Source organism: Chelonoidis abingdonii, chromosome 1 (assembly GCF_003597395.2).
Source record: "Chelonoidis abingdonii isolate Lonesome George chromosome 1, CheloAbing_2.0, whole genome shotgun sequence".
Lineage (NCBI taxonomy): Eukaryota > Metazoa > Chordata > Testudines > Testudinidae > Chelonoidis > Chelonoidis abingdonii.
Window position 1 is genome coordinate 87,851,152 of NC_133769.1, and position 20,905 is coordinate 87,872,056.

The 20,905-nt window shown below is 43.4% G+C and overlaps 1 protein-coding gene across 1 annotated transcript in view; it reads right to left on the minus strand.

The window, feature by feature from the left end:
• Positions 1 to 20,905, minus strand: part of NDUFA12 (NADH:ubiquinone oxidoreductase subunit A12) — a 49,947-nt gene that overhangs the window by 9,457 nt on the left and 19,585 nt on the right. Inside the window, exons 2-3 of the mRNA XM_032772487.2 lie at positions 18,790 to 18,872; positions 14,344 to 14,431 (exon numbers count right to left, since the gene is read on the minus strand). Coding sequence (XP_032628378.1) covers positions 14,344 to 14,431; positions 18,790 to 18,872 — 171 coding nt within the window. The remainder of the gene's footprint in view (positions 1 to 14,343; positions 14,432 to 18,789; positions 18,873 to 20,905) is intronic.

Below are 20,905 nucleotides of genomic sequence, written 5' to 3' on the forward strand. Positions count from 1 at the left end.
CACCCCTCACAACCTAAGGGGAGGAGCTACCGGACCCAAGTCTTAGGTGAATTTGGGAGACAACAAATGAGAAAACAGGGATGGGAGTGAGGGTCACAGGTTTAAAAGGAGGGAGCCAGAGGGGGAACATCAAGCAGAGAACCCCAGACGGCACTCACTACTCCTCAGAGGTGAGTAGGGAGCCACTGGACATGGCCCAGAGGAACTCTGCCTGGAGAGGTGACTTCAGGGAGGATCGGAAATAGGCCCCACAGTCAGAGCACCTCCCCATCCAGTTTCTGCTTTCCTGTTATGGTGGATGCCACCTTGGCCAGCACCACAAGAAGGTTGACAAGGAGGTCTCATGACTTCATGGGGTCATGGATGGAGTGTGCATGGATCAGGTGGTGTACGGAGACGTGCAGCCAGAACCTGAGGTGGTGGTTTTGGAAGAGTCGGAAAACAGGCTTCAACTTAGTACACCCGATGTAGATGTAGATGTAGGGCAGGTGTCAGAGGAGGTTGTGAACTGCACCAGGTACACACCTGTGCTCATGGCTCCGTGAAGGAGCCGACAACTAGTATCCCCTGGTGGGTAGCTGAGTGAGCAGCCCTGGTCTGGCTGCGGGTTTGCCTCACAGCTTTAAGCAAACTCTAATTTGCTGTTTGTGCATATAGTGAATTAGATAGTAGGATAAACAAGCGAGGTGCTGAATTTCGTTTCATGTTTCTTTCTCCTTACTGCCATATTTAATGTATATGAACTTGTGGACAGAGTTAATTAGGTTGTATTGAATAAAACACCACATTATTATTTCAGTACTCTATCATGGTCAGATAAAGAAGGGAAGAAAAAAATAAAAGGACTCCACCATTCTTTCTGGAATCACAAGCAAAATAATTGCGCCCAGGTATGGCAGTTCCTGAATTATGTCACAGGAAAGGAACTGTCAAGTTTTCATCTGATAGCTCTCCAATATCAGTACCTTTAAAAATATTTTCATTTGTCAGCTCTGCTGACAACGGTAAGTGTACAGTCATCATAGAAGTCACACTGTTTTTAACTTAATGTGATGAGTAATAACCCCTAAGAATATTATAATAAAAAAAAATGTTCAGTTTATTTACTTTGCATCTAACAGTGTTGTGTTTCACTTTTCTTGAACAGCTTTGTGGGAATTTTGCATAGCCACAGGTGAAAAAAGTGATTGGAATATAGTTGTAAAACCACAAATATTGGCAGAGCGCCTTGGACAGGCGGAGTACAAGAAACCTACTTTAGCTCATTTTAAAGTGACTAGATTTCAAGCTGACAGTGTCACTTAAAAGTTACATAGTGTCTAACATCTGCATTTGTATGTATGAGAGATATGCATACTTTTTAATAGGCTGATAAACTCATGGAATAGTCTATTAACTCAGTCCACAGAAAACTAGAAAACCTGTGAGTTTTGCCCTATTCCTGAGCTTCACTTTACTGCAGTATTCCTTTAATCAAGGAGTAAATCAGTAAAATCTTTTAAAAATATATTAAATACATTTAAAAATAATTAAATCTCTACTAGGCTACCTGGATATTTGGAAATATTGGAAACTAAACATGAAACTTTTACAGTTCAAATTTAACGCTTAAGTTCAATTATTTAAAAACCCACACCATAATGGACTTTCTACTTGGAAGTATAAAGAAAAACAATAGCCCTCAAAAAGACACTAGCACTGTGCAGTTATAGAAGAACTGAAGCACAAACAGTTATTTCTACAAGCTGTTTTGAAAGCTCAATTATCTTATTCAGTACATTTTTGTTTAGTGTTTAAAGGTATTATAACCAATCACTGCAGTTTTCCTTTGAAAGCCCAGTCATGAAACCTATACAAGTAAATCTAAAATGACACACTATTTTGTGTTTAGATGACTAATTCTGTTGTCTCAAGCAAGGCTTTTACTTTAATGGTATCCCTTAGGCTAATCTGTGGAAAAAGTGGAAAATAACCAACCCTGTTTATTTTGGGAAGACCTCTCCTCAAATAATCTTTCGAAATACAAAAAGTCTTGCACACTCTATTTCAGAACCTCAAGGAAAAAACTCTTTATGAACTACAATGGACAATGTACCCCAGATGTAGCCAGATCTCTTTTCAAATTCTTTCCTGATGGGTTTTCTACATGAAACAATATAAAAGGACCTAGAAATGACTAATCACTTTAAACTTGCATTAGAAATGGATAAGTTAAGGGGCAGAGGGAGATACAAGAGGGAAAACAGAAGCTTTTAAGAAGCTGAGTCAGTTCCCTGAAACATACCAGAAGAGAAGCAGCATACTGCAGAGCAGCCTAGAGCTAGTCAAGCTTCTAGACCTCTGCTTAGATTAATTAAGGATGAAAGAGAAACAGATATTTGAAGAGCTAAAAACAGTCAAGTTTCCCCAATATCAGGTAGCACTTCTTTTAAATTTTAAAAGAACATAGAATAAATATTTAAAAATTAAGGATAGTTCAAAGTGAAGCCACAAGAGGTAAGAGCCAAGTATGCAACATACAAGTGGTCAAACAGGAATTAAGACTACATAACACTGTTAATACAGCAGGGCTGGCTTTAGGAAGTGCAGGGCCCAATTCGAACATTTTCGGCGGGGTCCTGGCAGGGATGACTTAAAAAAAAAAAAAAGTGTAAAAAAAAGCCTCTCATTTCTTCCATGTATTATTTATTTTCCATAACTATATAAATAATACAATTATATATTATGTACATACGCATCATATATGTGTTGATTGTTTAATGACTGCATTTCACATGTGTGGGTCCTGCCATCCCTGCGGGTGCGCACATGTGTGGGTCCCAGCTGCTCCCTGCCCCCTCATTGAAGGCGTGTGCAGGGTTTAACTGGCCCTGGGAACTGCAGGGCAGCAGTGGAACAATGGGGCTGGTTGGAGGCAGGGCAGGAGCTGACTGGAGGTAGGGTCAGCTTGCAGGTAGGGCAAGGGGTGCAGGGCCGGCTGGAGACAGGGCAGGGGGTTTGAGGCTGGTGTGGGCAGGGCTGTGTAGGGGACTGGCTGACTTTGGGCAGGGCACAGGGGTGTGTGGCAGGGGTGGCTGTGGCACGGGTGCAGAGCTGGCTGCGGGCAGGGGGCGCAGGGCAGGGGGTGCAGCAGAGGCAGCTGGAGCCCCGGCCCTTTAAATAGCCCCCAAGCCTCCCGCTATCCCAGGGCTCTGGGGGTTATTTAAAGGGCCCGGGGCTCCCCTGCTTCTACCCAGCCCTGGACCTTTTAAATAGCCACGGGAGCCCTGGAGAATACATGGGGGCTGCGGGGCTCCGGCGGCTATTTAAAGGATGGGGTGGCAGAGGCAGCTGGAGCCCCAGCCCTTTAAATAGCCCCCAGAGCCCCCCACTATCCCATGGCTTTGGGGGCTATTTAAATGGCCCGGAGCTCCAGCCGGGAGAGCGGAGCTGCGAGGCAGCTTGCCGTGCTCCGGCCGGGGCTCCAGCCGGGGGAGAGCAGGGCTGCAGGGCACCTTGCTGCGCTCCGGCCGGGGCTCCAGCCGGGGGAGAGTAGGGCTGCGGGGCAGCTTGCCGCGCTCCCGGCGGCGCTTTGGTCAGGGGAGCGGGGCCATGGAAGACCCCAGAGCAGACCTCAGCGGGCATAAGTAAAAAAAATTTAAAAGGCACCTAAGGCGCGGGGCCCGATTCCCGGGAATCGGCTGAATCGGCCTAAAGCCAGCCCTGTAATATAGTACTTGTAACTGCAAGGCTGAGATACCGCCCACATGGGTTCAAAAGACCATGCCATTTTTCTCAAGAAATTAAATAAAATTAACAATGATAGGGCATTTAATGCAATTCTGCATTAAGATAAAAGAGCAGCTAGCTGTTTATTAAAGCCAATGTGTGAATCATATTTACAATGCATTAATAAAACTTAAATATTTTAAAGGAGGGCAAATCAGGGCTTTAATTTTTGACTACTGTGAAAGGGGATAGAAGAGAGATCATCTCCAGTTACTCTTTCCTGTTTTTGCACAATTATAGGAGACGAGAATAGAGAGAAATGAAACTGACACCACACTTATTTCTGTTAGGATTAACTGACGATGGCTTCTGTCTGCATTTACCATTTTTTCCTCTTCCTTGTTTCCATTTTCCTTTCACTTCTGTTGTGCTGGTAGAAGCTACTATTCTATTTTACAGTAGTAAGGTGGTAACCATGGCAGCTAATAGGACTGCAGTAGGGTCAGATTCAGTCACAAAACATGTTTTTTTTTTGTGGAACTAGTGAATGGATGAAACTCCACAGTTCCTATTTTGGAAAAAAATATCTTTCATTCTTTGACATCTCTCTCCCATCCCTTGCTTTATCATTGTTTTCTGGAAGACTCCAGCAGCAACAGCTGTTTTACAGCAAAGTAGCAATTCCTCATGTTTCTGAGGTAAGGGTTCTTTCATCAGGAGTTTGAGGAGCAGAGCAAGAGTACAGATAGGTTCATACTGTGTGTATATTATGAAGAATTAATTCTGGGAGGGGGAGGAGGGGCAATGGGAGAGAAAGTGGGAAAAGAGGAGGTAACTGAAGGGTCTTTGAGATGTGTGGTCCCTATTTAGATTAAAAAATGCACACAAAAAGTGCACGCCATGCACCACAGCAATTTTGTAGCAGTGTCCGTTGACCCATACGTGTGTTGTGTCACCCTTGTGTCCGCAGCCGAGGCTATGAGAGGCTGTATGGGTGGATGGCACTCCAGTATCCCTCTTATCGCTAAGTAGTGTAGTCCACAACAGAGCAGGGGTTGGAGGGCGGGTACTGGAATCCAGATAGGGACTACACATCTCAAAGAACCTCCAGTTACAGGTAGGTAACCTTCTGTTCTTCTTTGAACGATGGTCCTTATATGGATTCCAAATGTGGGTAAGTAATGAGCAGCAATCAGTGTGGAGCTGGGAGCGAGGACTCATGAGAAAGTATACTCTGTAGTATCGAGTGGCCTATGGCTGCATCTGCAGCCGCTGTTAGGTGATGGGATAGTGAGACATTAAGGTATAGACGGAGCTCCAGGATGATGCCCAGCAAATGTCCTGCCATGGCATGTCCATGAGGCAGGCTGATGTGGATACATGCGCCCATGTGGAATGTGCTGTGACTCCAGGAGGCAGAGGCATTTGGTGACCATGAAGCATTTGTGAATGCAATGGGAGACTCACTTGGAGATCTGCTGCAAGGAGGGGGCTTGGACCTTGCAACAGTTGACAATAGCGACAAAGAGCTTGGGTGAGACATCAAAGGCATGGGCTCGCTGGAGTTAGAAAGTTAGAGCACACCAGAGGTCAAGAAAGAGAGAGTCACATTTTGTGCCTGTGGGAGGCATGGGGTTTGGGACAGAAGACTGGGAGGTGGATGCACTGGTTGAAGTGGAATTCAGACACCACTTTAGGAATGAATATTGGCTGCCGTCGCAAGGAGACTGGGTCTTTGTGGAAGATAGCATAAGGAGGATGGGCCATCATGGCTGCTAGTTCACTAACTTGTCTCACTGAGGGGTTCAAAGGGTGGTTTCGTGAGGGCAGAAAAGAACTACGTTAAGTTCCCAAGAAGGGGTAGGTACTGGTGGAGAGATGTGGAGCAGACCTTTTAGGAAATATACAGTGGTCCATCCTTCCTGCTGTCATCTTGGCATTGCACCCAACCCTTACCCTTCACCTTGTGGGTGGTGAGCCAATGGAGCAGATCCATGTCACCTTTTCGGGTTTGGCCTACCCAGGTTATATGCGTGGCCCGGCCACCAGACACTCACCTAACATCCCCAGGCCTGGCTACACGAGTGGGTCCCAGTATCCCTAATCCAGGTGAGATTCAGTTCAGGTATCTATGGGTCTTGCTCACAAGTGATGGTAAGCAGAAGCATGAGACTGACTGCGCATTGGAGCAGTGATGCGGATGCTGTACCAAGCCATGGTGATAAAGCGGGAACTGAGTTCTCAGACACAGCTCTCAGTTTACAGGTCAATCTACGTCCGTCCTCACCTATGGTCATGAACTTTGGGTAATGACTGAAAAGACGAGATCATGGGTACAAGTGACGGAAATGAAGTTTCTCCACAGGGGGGCTAGGCTTACTCTCCGAGACAGGGTGAGAGGCTCGGCTATCTGGGAGAGCTTCAGAGTAGAGCCACTTCTCCTCCAGATCAAAAGGAGCCAGCTGAGGCAGTTCAGGCACCTGATAAGGATGCTCTGTGTGAGGCTTCCTTTGGAACTCTACTGGGTATGTCCCACTGGGAGGAGACCTCGAAGCTGACCAAGGATACACTGGAGGGATGATATCTCCCAGCTGGCCTGGGAATCCCTGAGGAGGAGCTGGAACCTGCTGTGGAGAAATGGAAAGTCTGGTCCTCCCTACTCTCCATGCTGCTGTCATGACCCTCACCAGGAAACGTGGTATAAAAGAAAAAGAAGAAGGAAGATGACGACAACAACAGAGGCTGCGCCTGTGAAGATGGAGGCACCATCTATTGTGGGGAGGAAAGCACTGAGCACTGCCAAGTGGACTGGCATGGAGCTGTGGGACAGGCCCCAACACTCTGAGTTGGAGGAAGTAGTCCAGTATGATAGGAATGGATATAGTGTCCAGGGACTCCGGGAGTATTGGTGGCAGTAAGCCCAGGAGGTGAATCATTTCCATTTTGCTTGGTAATAGTCCCTGGTGGAGGCTTGCCTGCTTTGTGTGAGGATATTATACACCGAGGAGAAGCATGCCATGTCTGTGTGCGAGCCCCATCCAAATACAAAGCTGTGAGGCAGAGCGGGCCTGGGTTTGGGGTGTTGGAGCGGCCCCGAGGAGGCTTGGGTGCATGCAGAGGCAGAGCAGAGGGTGAGTGGAGAGACGGAGGAGATCTGTGAACCAAAGACAATATGGACACTGACGGAGGGCGACGAGGAGATTCACTGTAGTAGTGGGGACAACATAAGTACCTTAGATAGAGAGATAGAATATGCCTATCGCATAATCCTAAACCACCTTTCACACATTCCTGGATACCAAAAGGCCCAGTGCTGCTTATTGCCACAGACTTTTGTACTGACATACTGAAAATTTAGGGACTCAGTAAAATTGAACTGAACAACAAAATAAAAGAATTTTACAGATTCTATTCATTCTCATATTTAATTATGAAACTTCAGTTTTTAAAAATGTACCTAAAATGGTATGGAATTCTGAGTGAGTCACAGAAGTACCACAAAATAGAGGAATCTTTTGACAGACTTTAAGTTCAAGCCACAGGGTCTCTCTTCAGAAACAACACAAGAGAAAAATGTGTTACATACAAAGTTTCCTAACAGGAATCTATCAGATTCTGGAAACAGTTTCCCCAAGAGAAACAATAAAAGCATCATTGTTTATAATATTTTATATTAGATTGTACAGTGAACTAAAATATGTATTAAAAGAAAACAATTCTGCAATAGCAGGAGTACTAGCTTGTCCATCGCTGGTTTAGATGACCTATAAATTCTACCAGAACACAGGAGTATAACTAACTCTGATCTATGGAACTATTGTATCCTAAGAAAATATTATTTTTCTACTAAACGACTAGGATAAACCTAGTTTCCTCAGACTGAGGAAACAGTAAACAAAAATCCAGTAGGGTTCCAAAATCAGATTAATCTTGAAATTGGTTAACTTGAGTAGATCGGGGAGACAGTTCTATTGCATACACAATAGGGACAATTCTGCACTGGGAGAGACCCTAATTTTAAACTAACACATTATTCCTTCTAAAAATCAGCAAAATTCGAATAGTTGGAGAAAAATTCAGATGATAATCTCAAAAACAGCAAAAGAAAAAGTCTAATCATATTAGACTATGTCTGTACAGGAAAACACAGCATGACACCGTGCAGGGTTAGTAACAAACACACATTTACTACATGAATAACTTTCGCCTACCCACCCTTCACTGAAATGTGCATAAAACTATCAGCATAATTTAAGAGACTCCATTTTAAAGTCCATACAAATCCATAATTAATCTCAGTCTCATCTCCAAAACCACCCCAAGAGGAAATAAATATTGTTTGAACTTTCTGACTTTATTCCAGCCAAAACCATGAACCCCCATCACATTCCTATTTCCCTACGCCTGAAGTAGTATTTGTTTTCTCAAGCATCTGGCAGAGATTACCTCTCAAACAGCCAGGGAACAAAGCGACTAAAATGACAATCATCTCTTTACATTCTATTTGGTGTGTTCATAGCTCTTGCACCAGTAATAAATGACAATCCAGAAAGATACCCATCTTAGTTCACCATGTCTCTCCCTGTATTCAGATCCCTTGAAATTTTCAAAATTCATTCTACTCCAACTATATTACGCCAGCAATGCACTGAAACAGCATTACTCAATTTAGGGACTTTTGCTGCAGCAAGTGAGAGCACGCTAGAAAAGGTAGGATGCCAATGATGTCCTATTAAAATGGAAGCAGTGTGCTTTAGCAGCTAAAAACCAGCAAGCTTTAAGGTCTTCTGGTGATTTGCAGAAAGCAATTCCATAACTCAGTGAAGAAATCAGTCAACTGACATTCAGATACAGTTTTTAAAATAAGCCAGATATATCAACTGACATTCAGGCACTCACAGGGTAGGTGTAATATTTAAATAAGAAAAACTCTAACACATCTACACTAAATAATTTAAATCACATTTAGAAATTAGTCAAATGTATGTGCCTAGCCTATTTTTCTTAATTGGCCCATTTCTGGAATGTATTTAGCCTATTTTAATTTGCTGGTTATATTTTGCTTTGCTGGTAAATCTGTGATAATCAGAGGTGCCTTTTATCAGCTCTAAAGTAAAATTATTTGATTAATCCCAAGGAGGGTAGTTTATATTAGCCTCAGAATCCCCATTTTGGCTGTAATTACAGTTTATACACACTAATACATGAACAGCAACAATCTTTTGTACAATTAAAGTATAAACTTCATAAATCAATCAATCATTCATTCAAGTAGTGGTAAACATTAAATACAGGCAATACCGTAGCTCTGTGATATTCTTTAAATATATGAAAGGCAAAGTGTACAACTTTAAGCTAAATATGCTGACAGTAGCTGAGGAACAGGAAATATGTTGCTCTACCACATCAGTGGTTAGGTTCAGATAATACCACTGACCATCCAGGACAAGCAATCTTTAAATCATGCTTCCTGTATCTAGGAATAGAGATGTATAGACTACATGAGGCAGCAATACACTTCTGTAAACTTGTTTGCCTTCAGAAGATGCAATTACAGCTAACGAAAAGGCAAACTGAATGGCGTGGCCCCGTATGAAGGAGTAGATGGAAAATCTAAAACTCAGCAAGATGATTTCCATACCCTCAAAAAAATGTATATAATGATTAGGACTGTGGATGAGGAAAAGACTAGGCAATAATACTAGGCAATCCAATGCAATGAAAAAAAGAATGTATAGATCAAGAGACAGTAAAAAAGTATCTTCTATTACTTTTATTCAGAAATCCACAGAATGTTCAGCACATCAAAATGTGCCCTCAACTGAAAGTGAATTTTTTTACAAAAGAAAACCAAAACAATAAAATCATGAGTGAAGTTAGCGCTTGTGAAAGTAAGCAACAGATGGCACACACTTCAAACCAGCTTGGTATAAGCATGAACTCAACAAAATTGCCTACCCCGCTCTGCCACTACTCTTTAGTCCTTGTCTGCAATTCTCTAGTTACCCACTCACAGGCATTTCTTTCAACAAAGACCGACAATCTGCCTAATTAAGCAAGCAGTGGTTTTTGTGACATGCACAAATGGGGACTGGGGCAAGACCATCAAACTCATTTTCTCATGACCCATCACCTAACCCGTTGTGCAATTCAGCCCTCGACACAAAAAGTTCTCATTTCAGGGCAGATTTAATACAAGCATAAAACTTCAAAGCTGCTGTACCAATACAAGTTCTACACAGCTATAGAACCGTAATGAGAAGTTTCAGAGCAGATATCAGGGAGGTAACTAAGACATTTATACTTGTATGCCCACTGGAAACAACTGCCAGAATAAATTTAATTTTCAGGTTTGTCTAATAGGAATCCATAAAAAAATAACATGTTCCGTTCTAGTCAACGTAAGAGGTACCAAATTGAGAGCAACCTTGATGTCTTCACTAATCTCTATCCAGACAACAGCTCATTTTAGACTAGACTACAAATATTGGTTCTTTGTACTCTTTAGTATGTTGGTAACAGTGCATGTTACTTATTTTAGTACTGAATAACAGTACTGAAGGAATAAGAAAAACAGAAAACTGAAAGTCATGTAAGCACAAAGATGACTCTTCTCAGGCAGAACATATTATGAATAGGTTAGGAAGCTGAATATCTGAGAGGAAAGATTATTCAGCCTAACTGGTGGTACCATTATATATGTGATTTAGCGAAGGGAATAAAATAAAGATATTCTGGAATGTAGATTTTCAAAACAATTTAGTTCTCATTGCTCTCTGCATATGAAGCAGATGTATATTTTGCTCTGCTGCAAATGAAATAGATGAAGTCCAACACAGAGCAGCACTAACAGTCCCAGAAAAGTCAGCAATGAATTTCTCAGTCCCATTCTTCCCACAAGTCTCACCCATATTACTATGGCAGGATGCAGACGCACTGCTTAGCCCACAGCGAAGTTAGCACCAGTTTCCCCTTCCTTGCACAGGTGCTCATAATAAGGTCAATTTGGTGACAGTAAAGATGAATGCCTTTGTGAATGCCAGGTTCAGACATAGCAATAATATCTTGGGTCCAGGCCAGGTTGCTCAGTCCAGTGCTGGTTCAGACCTGGAGATTATAAGGATTCCCAGGCAAAGCAGAGATTTGGCCCAAATAATATTCTTCTAAGAATTGTACTTCCCAGTAGAAGAAGAGAGACCTACAGCCCTGGTCCTGTATTGTGATCTGCAAGGGCAGTTCACTGATTCTACACTGAGCATGATGCAGAATCATGGTCTAAGTGAGAGAAATAAAGGTAATCATTGCACTCAATAAGAGGCAGTGAACTGATGCTGGTTAAGGCACTGTGCCACCAGTCAAGGGCAGGGATGCAGGATCCTTTTTCCTTTGGGGGGGAGATGGGAAAGAGACTTCAGCAAAGCTGCCTTCATAACTAAAAGGATCAGTATACCCAACAAGGTAAAGTACACACCAGTAAATACAAAAGTGAGGTATACCAAAACTTTTGCTTACCGGAAAGCATTTATTAAAACAGATGACCAACAGTGGCCAACAACTGATTTATGCGCTAACAGGAAAACTACTTTTGGCCCATTTTTCAAAACTAACTACAGGATTTGAAATAGACGACTTCTATTTGCAGAAAAATTGCCCTCAAGTTTGCAAATCCCAGAACATTATCTTCCATTTGTGATGCAGCTGATCAGAAATGTCTCAGATTATGGATTAAATGATCTAGCCTGAAATGTTGGTTTAATTGTTTTGTATTAAATGGAAATCCTACATTAATACTGTACAATTTTATGGTGCAAATTTGTATTTCCAGACTTGTGATAAGGTTCCAATAGAAACAATAACCCAAAACACATTGGGCATAATATGTTAAGTATACAATTTAAATATTCTTACTAGTATTTTAAAATACTCCATACACACTGACTGAATTAATGTTGCTATTTGAATTTTCACTTTCCCCAACTTTGCATGTTCAAATTTGAAAACTTAAAACTGCACTCTAAGTTTTTGCATTTAACTCTTCTGAAATTTTAATTGAAGATAGAAGAAAAAAATAGCAGACACATTATGGAGTTTAGCTGTACGACTGTGTTTTCCATTACTTCAGTAAGGTTTAAAGCTCTTTTACTTGATATATACACAAAATACAATTACCCAACTGAAACCTAATAAAAAATTTACACTGTGTACATGGGAAACGAGTTTTTTCATCCAGCTTTCCCCACCCCACAAATTTTAATGCAGCTATTCCTCAGGAGGTAACCACATACACAAAACTCAAATCATGCCAGAACACTCTGGAACAATGTTCTGGGATTTTTGGGGTGAGCTAGTACAGCATACTGGTACTTTTGCTGGTCCTGGGCAAGGCAGCTCCTTTGCCTCACTAGCTGCAGAGCATTTTATGAGCCATCAGATGATGCTGCCAGAGCTAGGATGGGGCGCTCAGTGGTAAGAGAGCGGAGGGCACACCAGGGATTCTGCAGCCAGGACCAGACAGGGGAGCAAGGGCTGGAGCCACTATGAGCCTGGGGCAGATATATAGCTGGGCAGCAGGGATGCCTGGACAGCAGAGTTCCTGGGAGTAGAAGCTAGGCACAGGTAGGAAGGAGGTGGGGATGGGACAGGCTCTATGGGGAATCATCCCCAGTTCTCTGGGTCCTGACCCAGCTATCCTACTGCCCCAATCTTACTCGCAACTCCCCCAATGCCACTTTGAGGCCTTTCACTGCCCTGAGTTCAGTCACTTTATTTTTTTTAAGGACTCAAGCACTAGCATATGCACAACTTTTTAAAAATCAGTTTGGACTCTCCATGCATACATAAATTCTCCTCAGCTTTTGACTGAATAGGGGATGAAAGAAGATGGAAGCCTGGAGAGTGGAGAGATTAAGTTTAAAGCTTAAGTTATTTGCCTATAGGCCCCAATCAGTAATAGGGTCCATATTGTGTTAAGTGCTCCCAGAGTAAAAGAGCTATTCTTGCCCACTCTGACTTTCAGAAGCTCCTACATGTCCTAGAAGGCATTTAACAAGTTGGCCCCTGAACCTCTAAGCTCTCCCACATGGGAAGTCTCCTTTACCTAAGCAGACCCTCCTGGAATTCAATGGAGTTCTGTGTGGGCACGGTGGTCTGCCTTATGGAGCAACCTGCAGGACCGGGGCCTTAACATGTGCATAGGGGGCTGACTGTATGGACCAGCTTGAGGACTGGGGCCTTAACCTGAGTCTCAGTACACCCAGTAGTAGTATCAACTCTTCTATGTCACTTCAGTTATCACTAGTTCAGAAGTGGCCAATCTGTGGCTCTTCAGAAGTTAATGCAGGTCTGTCGCATCTTAGACAGGGGTTCCGTTCTGCGGTTATCGCGTAATGCGAAAACAGCGTATAGTCAAAATCCCAAGCCCTTTAAATCCCGCCTGCAGCTCCAACGGAGGGCCGGGGAGGGGGAGGAGGGCATTTAAAGGGCCAGTGGAAACCTTTAAATGCCCCCCTCCCCCCGGGTCCCACCGCCGGAGCTGCGGGCGGGATTTAAAGGGCTCCCCACCACCACCCGTCCGCCGGAGTTGCAGGTGGGATTTAAAGGGCTCCACCACACTTCCCGCTGTGGTGGGGAGCCCAGAGGAGCCCTTTAAATCCTGCCCGCAGCTTTGGCAGCTGGGCTGGGGCTGGCCTTTAAAGGGCCTGAAGCTCCATGGTGGCTGGAGCATCGGGCCCTTTAGTTCGCCCCATGGGCTACCAGCCACCTCTGCAGCTGGGAGCCCCATGGGTGATTTAAAGGCCCTGGGACTCCCAGTCACAGCTGGTGCCCCAGGACCTTTAAATCTTGAGGCCATGCCCCCTCCCAGACTCCAGGCCTTTCAGCGTAAAGCTGAAATCGCGCATGTTAAATGTGCGTAAGTTGCGAGAGACCTGTATGTGGCTCCTTGTATAGGCACCAACTCCAGGGCTGGAGCTACAGGCACCAACTTTCCAATGTGCTGGCAGGTGCTCACTGCTCAACCCCTGGCTCTGCCCCGACTCCACCCCTTCCTACCCCCATCCCCTGAGCCTGCCATGCCCTTGCTCCTCCTGCCCCCAAGCCTCCTGCACGCCACGAAACAGCTGATTGGGAGGTGCGGGGAGGGAGAGAGAGATGCTGATCGGTGGGGCTGCTAGTGGGTGGGAGGCTCTGGGACCAGGGAGGGGGAGACACGGTGGTGTGCTGATAGGGGGCTGCTGACATATTACTGTGGCTCTTTGGCAATGTACATTGGTAAATTCCAGCTCCTTCTCAGGCTCAGGTTGGCCACCCCTGCACTAGTTATTTCAGTTGCAATCACATGTGCCCTCTTGATACTTCTGGTTCCTGTAAGAGCCATAACCTTGGATGTTTGGGGATCCGTAGTTCTGGAGGGCTAAGATGACTGGGGACATGCGGGGTTCATGAAGGGAGACCCTTTTTCTAAAGAAACAGTCTCCTGGGAACTCAGTAGTGCCACTCCCTTTGTGCTTTCAAACCCATAAACTAAGAAGTTTTCTAACTAAAAATAAAAATCTGGCCAGAAGGACTTTCATGAAGAATTTGCAATACGCAATCATATAACACACACAAAGATTATTATTAGACTAGTTGGTTTACCATTCTGGTGGCACCATGCTTCCATCCACTTCCCAGAATGTATTTTTGCCGTTCATTTCAGTAGTATATTCAACCCATCTATGTCGACCTTAAATTTGACAAACAACACTGAATTAGCTAAAAATAATTATTCTCAAAATAAAAAATGAAAAATAATTATAGTTAAAAGTTCAATAGCATGTTGTACAGACATAACCCCAATTTACCAGTGGCAATATTTTATTTTTGCTCAATGACACCATCACTCTTTACAGAGCATGGTGTATGTACAGATGAAGTCTAGATTAGTGCCAAGTGTCATGATACATATGGACACTGCAATCTGACCTTCACATGATAACGTAAGTTCATTTCTGATAGCAAAACCTACACCATACTCTCTCCTTACTCCTTCAGGTTTGCCATGCCAGGAAATAGCATAGTTCTTCTCCCTTATAAAGCCTGCGTGTAAGAGCCAAGTTTCCAGAAGAGCTGCAATATCAACATGCAAACTCATTACTCAACACGGCCGTTTTCCTCAAATCAGAATTCAAATCAAAGTCAAATCCAGGGCTCAAAGTCCAAATATTCCAGCAAGCAATTCTGTTTATAAAACACCTGAGCCAGGGCTCATTCGCCTCACCTTTTCTAGAGCCACTCTCACATGAGACAAGCAGGCCATCCTTAAACAGAGCTGCTTGGAAATCTTGGTAGCTGCTCCAGGGCCTTTATGTTTCTCTCAGATCCCTGAGACCATCTTGCCAAGATCTTAAGCGCATACACTTAAGCAAAGTTATGGAGGAGTGGAGGCTGCCATAGACATGTCCCCTTTAGACCAGAGCCAGAAACCAAAAGTCACAGTGAGTCTGGACATTCAGTGACACAGAGGTTGTAGCTTCTGCCAGACAACAACCTACATAGAGCTGCTAACTACCTATTGTTTCAGCGTGAGCATCATTTCTGTTTATTATTTGCTTATTTTTGCTAATAAACATTATTTACCATTATGAACACACGTTCTGGGATTAATATAGATGTATATTTTTACACAACCATATTAACCTTTTATTTTTCTGGAGTTTCTGCACATAAGAGTTATTTCCACTGACACTGTACTTATTTCCAATTTATTTTTAAATGGGTGAATCTGGAGCTCTTACAAGTGAATGACTAATAGCTAGGGCCCTACCAAATTCATGGCCATGAAAATGCGTCACGGACCGTGAAATCTGGTCTTGCGTGTGCTTTTACCCTATACTACATAGATTTCACGGGGGAGACCAGCATTTCTCAAATTGGGGGTCCTGACCCAAAAAGGAGTTGCAGAGGAGTCACAAGTTATTTTAGGGGCATCAGTATTGCCACCCTTACTTCTGTGCTGCCTTCAGCTCTGGATGTCTGAAGAGCAGCAGCTGTTAGCCGGGCACCCAGCTTTGAAGGCAGCGCCCTGCCAGCAGCACAGAAGTAAAGGTGGCAATACCATACCATGCCACCCTTACTTCTGTGCTGCTGCCTTCAGAGCTGGGCAGTCAGAGAGTGGTGACTGCTGACTGAGGGCCCAGCTCTGCAGGTAGCAGCATGAAGTAAGGGTGGCAATACCATACCATGCCATCCTTACTTCTGCACTGCTGCTGGCGGCAGCACTGTCTTCACCGGTAGGCTCCCGGCCACTGCTCTCCTATTAAAAAAGGATAAAAACATAAGCCAGAATACATAAATCAAAATACACATCTATTTTGTACACAAACAAAATATCTACAATTGAGTCCGATTACCCTATACAGTGACAATCTGGATAGAACACATATAGTATACTACCAATAAAACAATGACAAAACACGGGGAAGACTTGTTTACCCACCACTATCAAAAGCACAGCAACAATTTTTTTTTTCAAATTGGTACTAAAACTGTGAGAGATTCTAGCTATTGTGTGTTTCTAACATGACTTCAAAAAATTAAAATTTTATTTCAGAATTTTCAGTAACATCTACAAACCTACAGGGCAAGGTGGTCATTAACAACTGATGAATATTTTTCAGGAAAAAGAAAAAAAACTTTAATGGTATCAGGAGCCAATGCAAAGTAAACTAGATTACTCAGACCGTTCTATCATTAAGAAGAGATGTATTTACTTCATCATATTCTTCCTTCTAGAAGAGATACTCCAGTTAGTGACCTCAAAACAGAGAGAGATTTGCTGGTTAGCAACTCTAAAATGTAGGACTGGGAAGGAAAGGAGCCAAATTGTTCTTTTCCCAGGTCTCCTGCACAGAGCCCAAGGAGGAGAATCCTTCCTTCTGTGCTGCACCCCTCTCAAGGCCTTGCTCTCTTTCCAATCACTCACACAAGGCACAGTAGATTCTGGTTAATAGCAACTCAGATCTTAACTTTCTATTAACATTTTGTGGGAACCAATCCAGTTGCATTAACTTTAATGTCAATGTGATTCAGATGTTGGCAATGACATGTTGCTTATTAAGAACATGCTTTTGAAGAAAGGGCCCAGCTGCAGGCAGATTTGCAGGGCTACTGCCAGAGAAGGAAGCACTAGGACCAGAGGTAGGGCTAGCCCACTGTGGGCCCTAAAGCAGGAATATTTTTCGCCCCACCAACATGTACTAAAAAAGTGAATGCAGGTCCCCAGAGTTCGTTAGGATGAGCCACAGGCAGGTTTTGCAACTGCCAGGGAAGGAAGTGCTAGAACATGCCTTCCCTGGCTACAGTCCCACAATCCTGCCTGTGCTTGGTGCTCAGCCTTTCCAATGCTTCCTTCTGGGCCTACAGCCCCACAAGCCTATCTGTGTAAAGGGACCGCACAGGAGGTAGTGCACCGCGTGCTGGGAGGGTAGGCTGTGGGGAGGACAGTAATGGGGAGAGGGGCTGCAGACCAGATGATGGAGCTGCATGGTAACTCTCCCTGTGCTCACTGGGCTGCACCCAAGGAAGGAAGAGCTGTGATGTGCTGAGCCCCAAACTCGGGAGAGTACAAGGTGCAGTATTGTGCAGCTCTGTGGGACCCTGGTGCCTCCACTCCCTGTAGAAAGGCCTGCCATCTGAGCTGCAGCACTACTCCCTGCTACTGCCTTCATGCAGGCAAGTTTGCAGGGCTGCAGCCAGTTAAGGAATGCACACCCCTGGCTGCAAGCCCCTGCTAGCTAATGGCAACTCTTTGCTGGCAAACAAGAGGTTGCTAATTGTCTACACTAGAGAGTTTTTAACTTACATTAATTGATTGTCAATCACCCAGGGTAAACCACCTGCATATGCACTTAGAACAAGTGTTTGTAAATGTCAGGACACTTTACAAACACATTAGCTAACAAGCGAACTGGCACCAATTCAAGAACTCTACTGTAGATGAACCTACACACTCCCATACATCTATGATACACAAAAAGGGAACCCAACCATCATGAGACTAAGCTAGCTACTGCTTTTTTTTTTTGGGTGGGGGGCTCTCAACATAGCAATGGGCTGGAACTGGGGGGAAGATGACAGGGCATTTGCCCCCCCTTCTTGTGGGTTTTCTGAGGCTACAGAGCTATCTGAAACAAGGGTGATCAGATGTCCCGATTTTATAGGGAAAGTCGTGGTATTTGGGGCTTCTTCTTACATAGGCACCTATTACCCCCAACCTCTGTCCTGATTTTTCACACTTGTTATCTGATCAGCCTATCCGAAACCCTTAGGGAGCTCATCAAAAGCCACTCCTCTCCCAGAAAGCCTATTTTGGCTTCTTTGGGGAAGAGGATTCTACCGAGGCTGTGCATGGGAAGACAATTGGACTGTTTGCACTTAAGGAGGTTTCATAAACCTCCTGGGTGTTTAGGAGACCGATCCTTACAAGAGGTGGATTTTTACCCTTCCTCCCACAAATCTCCTAAGACTCACCAGGGTACTGATGTACCTTATCTAAGCAGAGCCCTAACTCCTATGCCTCTCCAAGAGGTTCCCAAAAGATAAAATCCCTTCTAAGAAGGGAAGTCTAGGAGGTACACAGGCACCTGGGTCTCCTTCTGCAGATCTCAGAGAAATGAAGAGGAATTTCCATAATCCCAAATTATGACTATTTTTAAATAAAAATATTCCCAAATTAAAAAAAAAAAAAAGGTTAATGAGAAGTCAAAGTTGAGTGTGTCTATATCAGTATCTTAAGAATAAAAATTCTTAAAGGAATGGAAAAACACCATTAAAAAGACAGTGTTCACAGTTAAAATTAAATAAGAAACCCAATCATTTTAAAACAATGGAGACTCACAGTTAAAGTATCCCAATTAGCTTAAATCTGCCAATGATGATGCCAACTTCAACTTCTTTACAAAGTTTTTGAATTAGGGGAGTGGTCTCCAAAATACATGCAAATCATGCATAAGGAAGCCAGGCAATCAATTTCATTTCCATTTCACGAGCAGAATTTAGATAAACCATATGAAGTTACTAGGATATTCAATTTAGTATACTTACCAAAAAAATTCTTTTTGTCTTCATAGTATTTGTTTCCATATTTGTCAACACCTACTAGAGCACCGATCTTCAAATCGTTGACCCTGTGAATTCCCAAGACAGTCATTTCAGTTGGAAGGAATTACAAACAACATTATCTTTTATTAGAATACAGTAAAAATAGTTTACAATTAGGTGAATTTAGAACACCCATTTACACAGTGAAGTACTTTTAAACTGGAATGATCCCAAAGCACATCAGCAACTCAGACTGATGGTTTGCAGGATCTGGCCTGTAGTCTATTTCATGAGTAGTCTTTAATCATAGGAATAATCCCACTGACTTCCACAGGAAGAGCTGTAAGTAAGGTTTTGCAGGACTATATCATCTATTAGAATGCAGGAATTACTTTACCATCCATTACAGTGTAGCCAACTCTGACACAATTCCACTGTTACACAGCAATACTACACAACATTTTAGGAGAACATGAAAAATACTGTATCTACCTGAAGCTGTAAGGGTTGCAGCAGAGTTTGAATATAGCAAAGACATCAGGGTTCATTTTCCATGTCTCATGAAAACTACTATGGGCTCTTTAATAGCCACAGCTGGCCAAGACAATGGGCTGGTCTACACTACGGGGGAAAATAGATCTTAGATACGCAACTTCAGCTACGTGAATAACGTAGCTGAAGTCAAAGTATCTAAGATCGAATTACTCACCGTCCTCACAGCGCGGGATCGATGTCCGTGGCTCCCCCTGTCGATTCCGGAACTCTGTTCAGGTTGGAGGAGTTCCGGAATCGATATAAGCGCATTTGGGAATCGATATATCGCGTCAAGATGAGACGCGATACATTGATCCCCGAGCAATCGATTGCTACCCGCCAATATGGCGGGTAGTGAAGACATAGCCATTGGTTTCAAATCTCATCACGAAAGTACATTTTACCAGCATAGTAATACTTAAGTGAATGCAGGGCTTGCATACTGTTCAGATCAAAATCACAAACATGAGTTAAATAGTTTGGGACATGCCTTCACTGATTATTTCCCCTTTACTACAATCATTTACACTGACACTTTCTATAAGACCTGGTTCTCAGTGGCTTAAAACTCTGCCAAGCTACTCGTATGGGCTGATGTTTTCCAAGCAGGGAATCTGCCTTACAGAATTTTTTGCAAAAAATTCATCAAAAACAGCTCAGGCATTTTTCAGAAGAATTACAGAAAAATAGGACTTTCCCAATTTCAAAAAATCTCAAATGTTTAATTGAGAAGTTCTATGCTTTGGAGCAAGGACTTAAAATTTGGCAGGGATATGCGTTCTGCCATACTAGTGAATATTCACCCAATTTTGGTTAAGTTGTAAGCCTCTGAAAAATCGTAAATTCACACATATGCAGTAGAGATTTGCTAGACTTTGGTAGCTAAATTCTACAAAGATTCCATTTGCTTGGCATATGCTCCAGCCAAAGGCTGAGCAGAACTTTCTATGTAAATGCTTCCTGCAGTCAGGAGCTACTATGGTGACAGGTACAGAAACTGAGAACAGGGAGATTCTCTCCAGTGCTCTCACTGCTCCCAGTGCTGGTACCTAGGCAGCAAGGAGGATGCCACAGTCTGACTGGAATACAGGGGAAACTAGAACCAAAGTCCATGAAGTGGTGGCAAGGGTGAAGAAGGTACCAAGACAACACAGGTTGGAGAGACCAGAAGCAGAAGTGTCTGTGTGCGGGGTGGCCAAGTATGTCTGTAACCACTATGGGGACTACTCCCCTCAGAATGTGGACTAGAACCCAAGATTAAAAATTCTTCTGCTGTCAGCAAATAGCTGTGAAATCCATTGGAAAAATGTCTGCTTCAACTTGCCCTACTAGCTTCCCCACACATACTGTTATCAGTTAGTCTGGTACCTCAAGTAGCAGAAGTCTGTGCTGTAGGTCTATGATGTAATCTTTAATTACATGTGTTATAAATAGATAGCTAAGGGTTAATGTTTCTTTCACCTGTAAAGGGTTAACAAGAGGACCAATCAGGAAACCGGATTTTTCAAAGCTTAAGGGAGGGAATTTGTGGGTGTTTCTTGGTCTTGGGTCTTTGTCTGTTCTGTGCTCTCTCAGCTATGAGAGG